At 38.7% G+C, this 17,228-nt stretch overlaps 1 protein-coding gene across 1 annotated transcript in view; it reads left to right on the plus strand.

Moving 5' to 3' along the window:
• syne1a (spectrin repeat containing, nuclear envelope 1a) overlaps positions 1-17,228 on the plus strand; it is a 187,692-nt gene that overhangs the window by 43,829 nt on the left and 126,635 nt on the right. The window contains exons 23-40 of the mRNA XM_073852751.1: positions 343-507; positions 596-730; positions 812-970; positions 1,053-1,261; positions 3,486-3,558; positions 3,645-3,854; positions 4,050-4,211; positions 4,405-4,500; positions 6,460-6,600; positions 6,687-6,847; positions 6,993-7,143; positions 7,275-7,502; positions 7,600-7,698; positions 12,768-12,955; positions 13,068-13,191; positions 13,314-13,480; positions 14,944-15,097; positions 15,190-15,815. Of these exons, the coding sequence (XP_073708852.1) occupies positions 343-507; positions 596-730; positions 812-970; positions 1,053-1,261; positions 3,486-3,558; positions 3,645-3,854; positions 4,050-4,211; positions 4,405-4,500; positions 6,460-6,600; positions 6,687-6,847; positions 6,993-7,143; positions 7,275-7,502; positions 7,600-7,698; positions 12,768-12,955; positions 13,068-13,191; positions 13,314-13,480; positions 14,944-15,097; positions 15,190-15,815 (3,248 nt within the window). The remainder of the gene's footprint in view (positions 1-342; positions 508-595; positions 731-811; positions 971-1,052; positions 1,262-3,485; positions 3,559-3,644; positions 3,855-4,049; positions 4,212-4,404; positions 4,501-6,459; positions 6,601-6,686; positions 6,848-6,992; positions 7,144-7,274; positions 7,503-7,599; positions 7,699-12,767; positions 12,956-13,067; positions 13,192-13,313; positions 13,481-14,943; positions 15,098-15,189; positions 15,816-17,228) is intronic.

Below are 17,228 nucleotides of genomic sequence, written 5' to 3' on the forward strand. Positions count from 1 at the left end.
ATTATGGAGGTAGAATATGGTGATGCAGAATATGTGCTTTATAAGTACTAATAAACAGCCATTATGCTGTAGTAATATACATGCTAATAGGCAACTAGTTAATTGTGAGAACTGGTCCCTATACTAAAGTGTTACCATAAATAAAGCACAATAGAGTAGTCTATATGACTGTAATCTGTAATCCGAAACTTCTGAAATCATACAAAATTTAAGTAATCATTCATTTAAAATCTGCTTGGAGATTCTCTAACTCTAGTTAGTGTTCCACAGAAAAAAAAATCTAGTTTGGATTTATCCATCAACTACAGAGCTGATGGAGTAACTGTGTTCTGCTCTGATCAGGCTCTGATGCAGGAGGCTTTAGAATGGAGGCAGGTGGCAGAGACTAACGGCAACCTCATGCGGAGATATGAAGAGTCTCGTGCTGACCTGGAGAAGGCTTTGCGCGTGGGCCAGGCCTGTTTAAAGGAAAGGGGAGACCCAGATGAGCTCTTCCGCAAACATAATGTACGTCAATCACGTCTTAATCGGCGAACCCTTCAAACATATTTAACTTGTTTTGTTCTTCTAATTAAGTGTGTAATTATTTGCTCAGGAGTTCTTTGGGCGACTGGACCAGCATATTTTAAGTGCTTATTTAAAGGCGTGTGATGACCTCACTGATATCATCTCTGAGGAAGACCAACAGAGTCTGCGGGACACAGTCAGACGACTACACAAGCAATGGAAGGTCAGTTGGAAGGTTAACAATGATGAAAATGTATACAATGTAACAGAAAGGATTCATCACGATGTATTATCTTTCTACCAGGACATCCAAGCCGAGGCCCCATGCCATCTGCTCAGACTCCGAGTGGAAACAGAGAGGCGTTTGGTGATGTCCATGCTACAGGAATGTCGGGTAGAGCTGAGAAAGGAGGACAAGGGTCTGCTCACAGTCGGCAGTGAAAGAACAATCAAAGAACACAGGGTGAGATAAAACAGATGAAGAAAAGATCATGCAAGTTACAGTACATTTAATGAAAAATAGTAACATTTATGTGTCTTTATAGGCCTTTTTCAGACAGAAAAACCCACTTTCTACTTGTGAGAAGCGAGTAAAGACAATGGAGCATCTCTGTCAGGATCTTCCAGAGAACGACATAGGCCACAAAGTGCTGGAGGAGACCAGAGATCATGTTTCAGAGGTCAGAGGTTTAGTAGAACGAACACACTTGAGACTACAACAGCACCCGGATAAATGGAGAGAGTGGCATGCCAGGTGAGATGCAAATATTACATTTCAAAACAGGACACATTACAGGATGAATTCTGGACATGTTGCTTGTTAATTGCAATTCATTTAAAAAGTATAATAGTTTAAATTTTTATTACTGCTGTTAAATCAGTCTCTTTGAAAATAAAAGTTTATGTTTACATATGTATGTACTGTGTATATATTCATATGTATATATAAATACAAACACATATATGTATATGAGACATATTTACGTGTGTGTATATATACATTCATATTCAGAGCTAGGTAGATTACTTACAAATTGTAATCCGTTACTGATTCCAAATTACATGACAAAATGTAGTTAGTAACGTAATCTGTTACATTACACATTTTAGGTAATATAATCAGAATACTTTTAGATTACTTTTTACCCAACTTGTTTTTCACATTGATTTAAATAGGATAATCTTGTAATCTTGTATTGATACTAAAAATACAAAGTGCATTAAACACTATATTCTGTCAAGGTTTCCCAAACTGCAGGGGTTTTTTGAATTCAATGAAAAGCTAATAATTAATTAAATCATAAAAATTAAATTAAAACAAATAGTTTTAAAATCAATCTGACTTATGACTGGTCTTTTTGTGATGGTCCACAAAACTGGAAGACTTTCTGAGTGTATATAAGTGGTAGGCTATTTTAGTAAGGAAAATTTAACATGAAAAAGAGGAATTAGGGAGAATCAATCAATTATTGCTATTGTGTAAATAATATGTAATCATGCAATCCATAAAAAAGTAACTGTAGTCTGATCACGAGTATTTTAAAATGTAATCTAATAACAAGTACTTCATTTTTGGAATCTGATTATGTAATCCAGATTACATGTAATCAGTTAATACCCAGCTCTCTCTCTCTCTCTCTATATATATATATATACACACACACACACACACAAATTACTTATATTTGTTAAATATGGATGTGAGATTTGACAGCTCTAATTTGTATTAAATGCACTGAAATGTAGAGTGATTTTTGACCTACTTATGCAGGGCTCTTATTTTATATGTCTGTATGTATTTTGTTTTTTATGTGTTTACATGTAATTTTTATATGCAATTTTAGAATTAATTATATTAAAGTATACTCCTGAATATAGCATTCGTTATAATATATAAATGTATTTAATGCTATTCCTATTTAAACTAGTATGTCATATTTAAACTTAAAGTTTTATTTTTAATCACATATTTATAATGATAAACTTGCAATTTAGTACTTATATAATGCACTTATATAAAATATTTTAACTTCGGTTATAATATCATATAAATTAACACACTAGAGTTAACATTAAAATCAAGTACTTTAAATGTAAATATGTTAGTCAACATCAAAATACGTGTACATAATTATTTAAAATGTATTTTAAAGTAAGATTTTCAATTTGAAATTATTAAAGTACACTTTTTAGAAGTATACCTAAGTGTATTAAGAAAGCAGTCATTCAAGTCTTTAAGTAAGCTCAAGTGGCTTTGTATTTCTTCTGCAAGTACTTTTATTTTAAAATACTTTCAAAATTTTAATTAAAGGATTTGTTCACTACCAGAACAAAAATGTACATTTAATTTACTCACCCCCTTGTCATCCAAGATGTTCATGTCTTTCTTTCTTCAGTCGTAAAGAAATTATTTATTTTTAAGACAATTTCAGGATTTTTTCCCATATAGTGGGCTTCAATGTTGCCTCAAATGCTCATTTTGTCTAGCTTGTCTATTTTCTCCTCTAACTTCAAAATCGCACTACATCGCTGTTTTACCAAAATTACCAAAATACATGTGCATCGCATGTCATTTGAGGTTAAAAAGTGTATAAATTGTACATTTATTTAGAAAATAACCAATCGTTTCGTTAGATAAGACCCTTCTTCATCGGCTAGGATCATTTAGAGACCTTTAAAGCTGCATTTATACTGCATTTTGGAACTTCAAACTCATGGGCACCATAGAAGTCCACTATGTGTAGAAAATTCCTGAAATGTTTTCCTTAAAAAACATGATTTCTTTACGACTGAAGAAATAAAAATATGAACATCATGGATGACAAGGGGGTGAGTAAATTATCTGTACTTCTTTGTTCTAGAAGTGAACTAATCCGTTAAGTGCACTTATTTCTTACAAGGGACAATATATGCTGGCAATCAGGTTGTGTGAAATTTTCATTTTTTTATTGTTTTTGTTTTGTTGTGCTGTGCTCCAGGTTCAGTGAGCTGTCCGGATGGCTTCTTTCACAGCAGACGACTCAAAGTAGTGCTGAAATCATCTCTGTCCAGGTGCGCTCACCCCAAATCTACAAGATTAATGCTCATCTGCATACTGTATATGTGTATGCAGACCACTTTCTGCTATGTGACTTCAGCTGACCTCCTTTTCCCTCTCTCTGCACATGCAGCGTCGGGCAATAAAGGCTCAGGGCGAGACTCTGGACTGGCTCAAAGCTCGTCTCGCTGTCCTGGAGAACATAAGTCCTGAGAGTGAGGTTCACACACAGAGAGCTGCTCTTGATAAACTTTCACAACAGTTTTCTGCATTTCTGCTGTCTCTGTCTGAGGTGAAGGGTGGTCCTCATGTCTTCATGTCAATGCTATGTTCACTTTAGAAAGGAAATTGCAGATGCAAACGTTACTATATAGCTATTGAAATAAAATTCACTACATCTGCATAGTATATAATCTACAGGAACTTTGCATTGTACAGATCTGTGGAAGTACTGTTTATCCATAAGGATATTTTACATGGTTAAACTCTTTAACTGTCTTCTCAGGATGTTCCTCTTGCGGTTCCCAATGAAGAGAACATAAATGCTGGAGAAGAGATGAGGGAGGAGGTAAATGATGATGAGGAGGTGATCCAGTCACAGGAGCACAGAAGAATACTGAACGCAGAGAATGTAACAGAGGCCAAACAGCTGCTCCTCATTCACCAGGTAGAATTCATTTTGTTGACACACATAACGCAATAGACATGATGAATCTGCTCATTCATTTTTTTTTGCTAATCTGATTGCTGTGAATAAGTGACTCCTTGTCATGCATGATATTCCAAGAGGAAAATCTCAGGATCATTTATTTTATTTTTGCCTTTTTCTTTTTCCTTTGTCACTCTTGTCTGTCTCATAGCAAAATATGAAAACCAAGCAAAGAAAAGAGACAGATCTCCGTTCTCAAGGTAATTTCTGTAAAGAAGACTGGACAGTTCAGGAGAAACACCTGCAGGTAATGCTTTCAGTCAAATAATGATATTTTAGCTTATAGCATGTTAGCTACATAGACAGGATCCTAACTAAGGGTCAAACAACGTGTTTTTCAGGGTCGATGCTGACACCAATAGGGAGTTTTACAGAGAAGTAGACTGATATTGTTAACCGTATATACAGTCAAGCCCGAAATGATTCATATTCATTTGCCATATTCATATTATTCATTCATTTGCCAAATTCTAAATTTAGGTTACTTTTATTCAACCAGCAAGTTTTTGTTTGATTAGAAATGGCACAGATGTCTCCCAGAAGATAATAAGACGATGTACAAGAGGCATCATTGTGGAAAAAAATATTACTCCTCTTTTGTTTACATTTGAACAAAAAGTGGCATGTCCAAAATTATTCATACCTTTCTCAATAATCAATAGAAAAGCCTTTATTGGCTATTACAGCAATCAAACGCTTCCTGTAATTGCTGGGTCGCTGTTGTGCTGAAATGTCCACTGGTGCCCAAGGCCAAGTTTCTCTGCAGACTGCCTGATGTTGTTGTTGAGAATTTTGATGTATTGCTCTTTTTTCATGGTGCCGTTTACTGTGATTAGGTTCCCTGGTCCACGTCTGAAAAACACCTCCAAAACATTAGGTTCCTACCACCATGTTTGACAGTGGGGATGGTGTTTTTAGGGTTGAAAGCTTGTCCTTTTTTACGCCAAATGAAGGCTACATCATTGTGGCCAAACAATTCAATTTTTGTTTCATCTGACTATAAAACAGAAGTCCAGAAGTCTTCTTCTTTGTCCAAATGAGCATTTGCAAAGGCCAAGCGGGCTTTTGTGTGCCTTATCTGGAGAAGTGGTGTCCTCCTTGGTCTGCATCCGTGGAACCCAGCGGTGTTCAGGGTCCGTTGGACTGTCTGCCTTGAGATGTTGCCACCAGCAGAGCCCAGATTCATCAGGATGGCCTTAATGGTGGTCCTTGGATTCTATTTTACCTCTCTCACTATCCTCCTGGCCAGCACAGGTGTCAATTTTGGCTTCCGACCACGTCCTCTGAGAGCTCCTTTGTCTTAGCCATGGCTGTCCACAAACCAACAGCAGAGAGCTTCTGTTTTTCACCTGTTGAGTTGATTAAAACAGCTGTTCCCAATGAATCAGGGTAATTAGGATACTACAACAGCTTGGACTATTTGGAATGGTATAGAACTTTGAATTTTACCATAGACTGACAGTTTGCAAGGGGTATGAATAATTTTGGACATGCCACTTTTTGTTAAAATGTAAATAAAAGCTGAGAAATATTTTTTTCCACAGTGATGCCTCTTGTACATCGTCTTATTATCTATAGAAGCCTGTGTCATTTCCGGTCAAAAAAGTAACTTTAAGTCAGAATTTGCCAGGGGTATAAATAATTTCAGGCTTGACTGTATATGTCTGGTATAAAAATTAAGAACAACAAGGGCTCTGACAAAAAATTTCTTTAAATGCTAGGATTTAACAATATATAAATCTCACGATACAATATACAATTAAAAAAAGACAAATGAAGATTTGGAAAAATTCAAAATTGTGAATTTTAAAGTTAAATTATTCTAATGCATTCAGACTGATTTATGAAAGTGGAACACGCACAAACACAAGAGGCGGGATTTTATCACATGGACCAATCATAACCAGTCATATCCAAGTATATCGCGACAAAGGCATTGCCTCCTCTCATGTGTCTTTCCCCCATTCATTCTCAATTACCCCCCACTAAACTCATGCCACGCTTTAGGGGGTCTGTTAAAACTGAATGGGCTCAGGGGAGGTGAATGTTTCTCTAGAAAAGCAAGTGATTTATACACTTTTAATGTTATATTTTGTAATATTGGCATTATTTTTTTGTGCTAATTTGAGGATATCACTCAAAATAGATTAGATTAACAATTAGTGGTGAAATGGTACGGTAATGTGCAATTCTCGTTGATCATTAGGTCACTGTGAGTGCATGGCAGGAGTTTGACATAGAGAGAGAGGCCATCTGGCAGTTTGTGTGTCTAGTTAATCCTGTCCTGCAGAGGGAGCTCATCTTCAGCAGCCTGGACAACCTCAAGATTGAAATGAAAAATGTTAAAGTGAGAGCCCAGACAGAAAATATAGTAGTTTGTTTAATGAACGTAAGGGCTGAGAATAATACTCATATCTGTACGTGTTTGTTTAGGAGCTTCATGAGCAGGGTAAGATGTTTGCTGTAAGAGCTGAATCCCTGGTGAAGAAGGCAGCAGATATTAAACTTGGTCCTCAGAATCAGTCTTTACTACAGGATCAGGCCCAGTCCACAACAGAGAGACTGCAGGAGACCCAGGCCAGCCTCAGGAAAATGTAAGACAGAATCAAGTGTACTGTACATGTATTGTTACATTCAGTTTGCATTTGAGTATATTCTTTCTGCACTTGGTTATCCTTTTAAATGTATGCTAAAGTTTCACAAGTGGTGTTTCTTTCCTGTTTGTCTCTGTTTTGATAGCATGTCAGATCTGGAGACGATACACAGATGGTGGCAAGGTTTCAGCCATGAGTCTGAGGCTTTCTTCTCTTGGGTCTGTGATAATAAGAAGGAGCTTGAAGCTTTCAGCAGAACCTCTGCCAACCTGGATGAGCAGATGCACACTGTGGAGGTAATGGATGTTGTAAACCTGGATCAGAAGACTGAAACTTAATAAACATAACCAAATTAACCAGACAACATGATAGGTTTCATTTAGCGCTTAGTGAATGATGACTGCTTGTTGTTTTCACTCCTTTTTAGATGCTGAAGGACGACTTAGAAGAGAAGATGGACATCTTCAGCCGATTGGAGATGGAGTTTCAGACTTTAATTAATTTTGTCACACCGAATGAGGCAGGACGAATTAAAGCACGATTGATGCAGATTGGGAGATACCGGGAGGAGTTTAAGAACAGTGTGAAGCAACGAGAAGCAGAGCTTCAGTCTAGCTTGAAAAATACAAAACAATTCATCCAAGATCTCAATGAGGTGACAGTACATACAGTACATGCCTCTATCTACTTTTTCAGTCTGATATATTATTTAGGCCAGTTTAGATGTGTGTTAATGTTTTTGTGCGTCTTAGGTGGAAGGTTTCCTGAATGGGCTACAGGAAAAACTGAACATACCAGTTGCTTCCTGTACATCAGCATCAACAACATATAAAACTCTCCATGAACATATGGTTAGTATTACATTTGTTTGGGAACTGACAACTTAAAGACCTAAATAAAACTTTCCATACACAAATTTGACCAGGGACGTCAAACTCAAATTTGAGGCCGCTGGCCATGAGCTTCAACAAATACCATTATTTATACAATGAATGCAATCTGATTTTTATTTCTATTTTTTTATTTCTTTGAATGGAAAATGACTAAAATATGCACTACCAGTATGATTTTTAATGTTTTTTTTTTTAAAAAAACGTCTCTTCTGCTCACCAAGCCTGCATTTATTTGATCCAAAGTACAGCAAAAAAATGTAAAGATTTTGAAATATTTTTATTATTTTAAAATAAGTGTTTTCTATTTGAATATATCTCAAAATGTAAATTTATCCCTGTAATCAAAGCTAAATTTTCAGCACCATTTTTGTCAGGATTCTTTGATGAATAGAAAGATTAAAAGATCAGCATTTATCTGAAATAAATTATAGAAATTAATACTTTTATTTAGCAAGGATTTTTAAAATTGATCAAAAGTGCTGATAAAGACATTTAAAATGTTGCAGAAGATTTCTATTTCAGATAAATGTTCTTCTGAACTTTCTATTCATCAAAAATTCTGTTTTTAACATAATAGTAATAATAAATGCTTTTTTGAGCAGCAAATTAAAATATTAAAATGATTTCTAAAGGATCATGTGACTGGAGTAATGATGCTAAAAATTCAGCTTTGGAATCACAGGAATAAATTACATTTTAAAATATATTCAAATAATAAACAGTTATTTTAAATATTAAAAATATTTTACAATCATACTGTTTGGTGAGCAGAAGAGACTTGAAAAACATTAAACATCTTACTGTTGAAAAACTTTTGATTGGTGGTGTATAGCAATCAGTTCGCATGTACAGTATAATATTTGTGAATTTTACATGTTTTAAGTCAGAAAAATAAAATCACGGATTAGTTGTGGCACGTGTGTTTGTTGCTGTCTCCTAGGATACAGTTTCAGTTCATTTTTGTGTTTTAAAGGCTATAATAAGCCATGTGGAAAAAAATATTGCTGTTTAATAATCCTTAAGAGAGTAACGAAGACCAAACCAGAACGCAGAAAGTAAAAATCAATTTGCTGACTGGATTAAAGGATAAACTATTTATACTTGAAGGGCTGTATGTAATAATCCCTATATTCAGCCTGAGGGCCATTAGTATTAGACCCCTATTCAAGACCATATACACTTACGATTCTTTTAAAGGGATACTACTACTACTACTGCCTGTTACGCCTACTGGCGTGTAGGGCAGCAACAAAGATCATCCACTTCTGCCTGTCTTTGGTCAGCTTTTCAATGGTGCCCCAGGTGTGGTTCAGGGTTTTCAGCTCTGCCTCTACTGTTCGCCGCCATGTGTTCTTTGGTCTTCCCCTCTTTCTTTTCCCCTCAGGGGTCCAGTGCAGGGCTGTCTTGGAGATGGAGGTGCAGTCCCTTCGCATAACATGGCCAATCCATCTCCATCGTCTTCTTGTGATGATGGTGTCCATGTCCTCTTGCTTGCATCGCTGGAGAAGGTCATGGTTGGAGATTTTCCTTGGCCAGAAGATGCGAAGGATCTTCCTAAGACTTGTGGTGTGGAAGGTAGACAGTTTGTTGAGGTCACCTTCAGTCATCCGCCAGCATTCCGACCCGTACAGCAGCGCTGACAGGACACAGCTCTGGTAGATTCTCAACTTGGTGTGGACACTGTATTGTGATGACCTCCAAACGTTGTTAAGGGTCATGAACACTGTCCTGGCCTTGTTGAGTCTGCTCTGAATGTCGTTTCCAGCGCCACCATCCTGTGTCACAATGCTGCCCAGGTAGGTGAAGCTTTCTGTGGTTGGCAACTCATTACCATCCACCTTAACAGGAGCTGGTGAGTCGATGTTCAGTGTCATTACCTCTGTTTTTCTCTGGCTGATCTTCAACCCAACTTGTCTCGCGAAGGTGTTCAGACGGTTTGTCTTCTCCTGCATATGTTGATGGGTGTGGGATAACAGAGCCAGGTCATCTGCAAAGTCGAGGTCTTCAAGAGAAGAGAAGAGTGTCCATCGGATGCCTCTTGCCCCATCTTCTGTCGTGCGTCTCATGACCCAGTCAATGGCCAGGTTGAAGAGCAGCGCAGACATGACGCATCCTTGTCTGACTCCCGTCTTCACCTCAAATCGCAGATCGCTGTTTCCCACGCTGCATGAGAAGTTGGTGTAGAAGCTCTTGATCAGTTCGACAATCTGGTCTGGGATTCCATAGGCTCTCAAAATGTGCCAGAGGCTGTCCCTGTGGATGCTGTCAAATGCCTTCTCAAAGTCGACGAAGTTGATGTACAGCTGTCTCTGCCACTCTGTGCATTGCTCGATGATGTTACGCAGAGCGAAGATCTGGTCGATACATCCTCTTCCTTTACGAAATCCGGCTTGTTCATTCCTCAGTGACTTGTCAACGGCGTCAGATATCCGTTGCATGATGACCTTGGCAAGAATCTTGCTTGGTACTGACAGGAGGGTTATTCCGCGCCAGTTGTTACAGTCACTGAGGGCTCCTTTCTTGGGGATCTTCACTATGATACCTTTATTCCAGTCATCTGGAACTTGCTTCCTTTCCCAGATTGTTCTGAAGAGCGGCTGGAGGATGGCGGCTGCTAAGTCCGGGTCGGCCTTGAACAGCTCAGCGTTGAGGTTGTCATGTCCAGGGGCTTTTCTGTTCTTAAGGGATCTGATTGCTGCCACGATTTCTTCCTTTCCAGGCGTGTCAGTGTTGATATCAAGGTCAGCACTGGCATCCTGTATGTCAGCTTCTTCTTCAGGCGGTGGTCTGTTGAGGACTTCCTGAAAGTGTTGTGCCCAACGTGCCTCTTGTTCGTTTTCCATTTTTAGCAGTCTGCCTTGTTTGTCTTTGATGGGGGGAGCACTGGCGCTGCCATGGTGTTTACCGCATAAAGCTTTGGTGATTCTGAACAGAGTGCCTTGTTCCCCTCGGTCGGCAGCGTCCTCTGCTTGCATTGCCAGGTTGTCCATGAAGGCTCGCTTGTCTGCTCTTACCATTCTTTTCACCGTCTTGTTAGCTTCTCTGTACTGTTGTAGGTATCTTTCCTGCAGTCTCCCTGATTTGGCTTCTGTCAGTTTTTTCTTAAGGTTACGTCTTTCGTCGATGGCCTTCCAGGTATTCTCAGCCAGCCACTCTTTTTTCTTTTTCCGTTTGTAACCCACACATGCTTCACTGCCTTTGGAGTACAATGAAGCCACCTGTTCCCACTGCTTGTTGGGCTCATCTGCCCTTCCTGTTTCTTCATCTAGGGCTTGCAGTGCCTGAAACCTGTTCCTCACTTGTACCACAAAAGCAGTCTTCACCTTGGTGTCTCGCAGCCTGCTGACATCAAAGTGTTTCAGCATGGCTGTCTTGCGGCTTGTGGTCTGCAATTTTAGTCTTATCAGTGCAGTCACAAGGTGATGATCGCTGCCGACGTCCGCCCCTCTTTTCACCTTGACGTCCAGCAACGACCGCCTCCATGTGCCATTGATCATGAGATGGTCAATCTGGTTCTTGTCTCTTCCATTGGGTGAACACCAGGTCAGCTTGTGGATGTCCCGATGAGGGAACAGGGTTCCACCAATGACCATGTGGTTCAAGGTGCAGAACTCCACTAGGCGTTCCCCGTTGTCGTTCATGACACCACATCCATGTGTCCCCATGGCTCTGTCATGGTGAGTGTTGTTGCTCCCCACCTTGGCATTGAGGTCTCCCAAGATGACGATGAGGTCGTGACGTGGAGCTGCTTCCAGTTCGGACTGGAGCTGCTCATAAAACACATCCTTGGCCTCCTCGTCGCCATCGTTTGTTGGGGCATAGCATTGGATCAGGGTGATGTTGACGTGTCGTCCTCTCATCCTGGCGCTCATGAGTCTGCTGCTAACCGGCTTCCACTGCATCAGAGATTTCTCTGTTCCTCTGCGAAGGATGATGGCAACACCCTCGTGGTGCCAATCGTCCTCCCTTCCAGAGTACAGTACCGTCTCGCCTGTGCTGGTTTTCATTTTACCTGATCCGGTCCACCTGCTCTCGCTGACCCCCAGGATGTGCAGGCTATATCGTCTCATCTCCGCCGTGATCTGTGCCAGTTTTCCCATTTCGTACATAGTACGAACATTCCAGAATCCAATTTTGGTTTTGGTCTTGGCACTTAGGACTTCCATCTTCCTTTCAGTGGCTTCCTTTCGGCTTTCACCACTGTCATTCATACGAGTCACCAGATGGGACTCTGGAGGACCACTGCAGCCAGATGCGGAGTTTTTCTCTGTTGCTGTTTCTGTAACGTTTGGGGTTTTTTTATGGGTCGGGGTTGTTAGCCCTGAGCCCAACCCCCGAGCCTGGAGGACCGGGGTGCATGCTTCGTCTGGCTCTTCCCCCTCAACCTGTCCGGCTAGGTTGGACCTGCCAGGAGCACTAGGCTCCCGCCGGCATAGCTCTTGGGATCACAAGAACACGCAAGCCTCGCCGCCACGACAAGGCGTTGCACCATGGGAGGTTTAAAGGGGGATAGCTCACCCAATAATGAAAATTCTGTCATTAATTGCTCATCCTCATGTCGTTACAAACCTGTAAGACCTTCGTTCATCTTCAGAACACAAAATAAGATATTTTTGATGAAATCCGAGAACTTTCTGACCCTGCATAGACATCAACGCAAACTTTTTGAGCACAAAAGCTACTTTCGTAGCTTCATAGCATTACAGTTGAACCACTGATGTCACAGACTAATTTAACAATGTCCTTACTATCTTTCTGGGCCATAAATGTGTTAGTTGCATTGTTGTCTATGCAGGGTCAGAAAGCTCTCAGATTTCATCTAAAATTATCATTATTTGTGTTCTGAAGATGAGCGAAGGTCTTACAGTTTGAAACAACATGAGGGTGAGTAATTAATGTCAGAATTTTCATTTTTGGGTGAACTATCCCTTTAACTTCTGCTTTTAAAAATATGTTTATTTGATGGCATTTGACTCTGCTAGAGAAACATTTATGTGTAACACAAACTGTGTTTCCTTCATTCTCAGGATGTAGTGCAGCGTCTACAGCAGCTTGGACCCAGTCTGATGTCTCTGAATCTGGGCTGGAGGAGGCTGTCTGATGGCGGACGGCTGGAGAAAGCTGTAGCTGACCTTCAACAAGCTCACAAATTACATACCCAGCAAGCCACTGAAAAACAATCAAAACTGGAGAACCTGTTGACTCTGTGGCAAAGGCATGTATTTGAATGTATTCGCTTTGTAGTGTGTGTTGAAAGAGGTCTTTGTTACACAAATTAAAACTGTAATGTAATGCAATTATTTGACTCTTTGTTTTTTTTTTTTTAGGTATGAGAGAGATCTCTCGCTTTTGCAATCCTGGTTGAACAGATGTGAATCTCTATGCAGTTCAGATTCTCCATACCTGACCACAGACAATGTGAAGCTACAGAGCCAGCTTCAGATGCTGCAGGTGAAGTCAGAGGGCATTTTAGAGACCCTTGGTCCTTTTTTAAATTCCTGTTGTGTGAAAATGTGGAACTTTATGTCTTTATTGACAAATAACCCATAATCTATTTTCTTATGATGTACCAGGACATGCAGTCAGAAGTTCCCTCTCAGGAGTCTTTGTTGGAAAGTTTGGAGACCCGTGCAGAGTCTCTGTACTCTTCAGCCTCAGAGGAAAGGAACTCAGAGATTAGAGATCTTCATTGTAACCTGGAGGAGAGGTGGTGTTCTCTCAGTACCAATATACCACTCAGGTACTAACAACATCATAAATTTGATAATTTTTTTTTTGCTTTTTAGTCCTTGTCATTTGGCTTTAACAGGTTAGTTCACCCAAAAATGAAAATTAGCCCATTATGTACTCATTCTCCAGGCATCCTAGGTGTATATGACTTCCTTCTTTCAGACGAATCCAATCAGAGTTAAATAAAAAATAATTCTGGCATTTCCAAGCTTTAAAATTGCATGGGCGGGTGTTTCTTTACATCAGTCCAAAAGAAGAAGTTCATTAAAAGGGCATCCATCCATAATAAAAAGTGCCTCCGGGGGGTGAATAAAGGCCTCCTGTAACGAATCAATGCATTTTTTAAGCAAAATGTCCATATTTAAGACGGAATAATCACTCTAATCTGGCTTGCGCCAACTGGTCGTACACAGAAGTGATGAATACGCCATGGAGACATCAAAACAAACCAACGGTCATGAATTAGATGTACAAAATGAGGATTTGTAAAAAATTGATATAAACCAAGAGGAGACTGGTTTTCCTTTAGTAAAGTAAGGAAACTTTGCTTCCTTTTCTACTGTAAACAAATGTCATCCGGCTGGAAGGGCTTCTATGTAAGCTAGAATAAAGTGATTATTATATTTTAAATATGGATATTTTTCTTACAAAAATGCATTGATTCGCTACTGGAGGCTTTTACTTTTTTATTATGGATGGATGCACTTTATTGGACTTGTTTTAGACTCATGTAGAGAAACACCCACCTATGCAATTCTAAAGCTTGGAAATGGCAGGATAATTTTTAATATAATTCCAATTGGATTAGTCTGGAAGAAGGAAGTCATATACACCTTGGATGCCTGGAGTGAAAATAAATAATGGGCTAATTTAGATTTTTTTTTTTTTTTTTGGCAAACTAACCCTTTAAGACTTTGTGTAAATAAGAAATCATGGTTCAAGGTTCAAAAGTTTGAAAGTCACTTATGCTCACCAAAGCTAAAAATTTTTTATCAAAAATTGTTTGTAAAATACAGTATGTTTCTCGCTGCATGTTACATGGTTTCATTTGCATTATCAAATTTTCCTTTAAAGGGATAGTACACACAAAAATTAAAATTCTGTCATTAATTGCTCACCCTCATTGTCGCTCCAAACCAGTTAGAACTTTGTTCATCTTTGGAACACAAATTAAGATCCCTGCATAGACAGCAACGTAACTAAAACATTCAAGGCCCAGAGAGGTAGTGAGGACATCATTAAAATAGTCCATGTGACATCCATGGTTCAACTGTAATTTTATGAAGCTATGAGAATAATTTTTGTGCGCAAAGAAAAAAATATATCTTTGTCTTCCGAAGATAAACGGAGGTCTTACGGGTTTGGAACAACATAAGGAAAAGTAATAAATGACAAAAAGGAATTTTTTTGGGTGAACAATCCCTTTAATATGGAAGGATGGTTGAGAGCTGACCTTTAATTTGGTATTTTCAGGATTCAGGAACTTCAGTCTCATCTTTCTAAGATCGAGCAATTCAGTCAGGTCTCGCTTGCTCTGACTCAGTGGAGTGAGAACTTCCTCAGGCACATTCAAAGCACTTGCAAAGTCAGCATCACTGATCTACAGTCTGCTGATTCCAAAACCAAGGTACATTAAGTCTTTACTGCATATCATTATTCCATCATCATTGTCTAAATAGAAAATATATATAATTATCTGTTTTCTCCAATGGTTTAAAGGAGGACAAGATGTCCCTTCAGACCCAGGGAAGGTCACTGGAGGCCTTACAGCCACATCTAGATGCCCTCACACCATCAATAGCCCCAAAAGATCTCCAGAACCTCCAGACCAGAAAGGAGGACTGCCTTCAACTCTTCAGAGAAGCTCAGAGTTTAGTAGAGCATCGAGATGAAGCTTTACTCAAACTAAAAGACTTCTGTGAGATGTACAATAAAGCCAGAACCTCTCTACAGACATTCCAGGATGCTGTTGAAGGAAGAGGGAGCTGGGATGACTTCAAAGTCAGGGAAATAAATCAGGAACTTGTGGACCTCGCCAAGGAGTTAGCCTCTCTGGAGGTGGAGGCCCTTAGCCTGGATATCATCCTGAACAAAGCACATTTTCATTTACAGGGGGCCGAGGAGGAAAGAACATCCTGTAGAGGGCTGGTGGATGATGTAGCGTTGAGCGTGCAGGTGCTTCAGAGAAGCATTGGGACAAAGCAGAGTGAGGCAGAAGCACTAGCAACCATGTGGAGTTCCTTTAGGGGACGGAAGGAGCTGCTGCTTGGGAGTCTGGCAAAGCTGGAGGACAGAGCTAATATATCGTGGCCTACGGAAGCCAGCACGCATGCCTTTCAACAGAGGTACAAGCACTTATTTTGGGGGGTTTTCTCTGCTATTACTGTCTTTAGGGCCTTTTCACATCAGTTCTGATGTGGCTGCTATTTAGTATTTGGTATTAAAATCTATTCTGAGTATGATTTGAAGTGGACAGTGCTATATACATGAATAGAGGTGTAAACAGGGTTCAAAATGTTTTTGAGTTGGCGCTGATAGCCTGGTGGGGAGCGTGCCGACATATGGCGCAGTTGCTCTTCGGGTGTCCTGGGTTGGAGTTCTGCCTTGTGGACCTTTCCCAATCCCGTCCCTCTCTCTCCCACTCGCTTCCTGTCAGATCTCTACTGTCTTCTCAAGAAAAATGCAAAAACGGCAACAACAAAAATGTTTAAGAGCTAATACAAAATAGCTCATTACGTCAACATTGCATTTGCAAAACAAATCTGTCCTGACATCCGCAAAAGACCTTGACAAAAATAAGCACTTAAATGTCAGTTAAAATAATAATAATAGTAACAATAATTTCTAACCAGTCAAAAGTTTTTGAACAGTGAGTTTTAAATGTATCTTCTGCTCACCAAGCCTGCATTTATTTGATCCAAAGTACAGCAAAAGCAGTAACATTTTTAAATATTGAAAGTTATAAAATATTTTTTTTTCTACTGGGATATGTTTTAAAATGTAATTTATTACTGTGATCAAAGCTAAATGTTCAGCATCATTACTCCAGTCTTCAGTTATTATTATCAGTATCTAAACAGTTGAGTACATCATTAATCTGAAATAAAAGGCTTTTGTAAAATTGTACACTATGCCATTCAAAAACTTTTTTGGGGGAAAGAAATTATAGAAATTAATACTCTTATTTAGCAATGATGCTTTAAATTGGTCAAAAGTGATGATAAAGACACTTATAATATTACAAAAGACTTCTATTTCAGATAAATACTGTTCTTCTGAACTTTCTGTTCATTAAAGAAACCCGAAAAAGTTCTACTCAGCTGTTTTCGAAATAATAATCATAATAATATGACATATTAAAAAAAACATGAAAAAACTTTTGGCTGGTAGTGTATATTATATTATATTTGAGCTCTGGTGTTTCAAGTGGTTATTTTAGTGTAATGTAAATATATATAAAATAAATAATGCTGTACAATTAAATATTGTTTTGTATTATTTATAGATTATATATTATTAATAATATGTTTAATAATTCAATAATAGTTTCCTTTTTAATTATAGTTACAGTTTTAGTAATTTTGTCAATTTTAGTAGTTTTTTTTATATTCTTATGCCTGTATAGTTTTTTTATTTCAGTTTTAGTAAATTAATAAACAGTAATATAATATTTAATTTATATGTATAATAATAATAATATGTATAATTAGAAACAGTCATATACTATATAAAGTGTGCTTTTCTATTGTAAAATTGTT

The sequence above is a fragment of the Garra rufa genome, chromosome 13 (genome assembly GCF_049309525.1).
Source record: "Garra rufa chromosome 13, GarRuf1.0, whole genome shotgun sequence".
Classification (NCBI taxonomy): domain Eukaryota; kingdom Metazoa; phylum Chordata; class Actinopteri; order Cypriniformes; family Cyprinidae; genus Garra; species Garra rufa.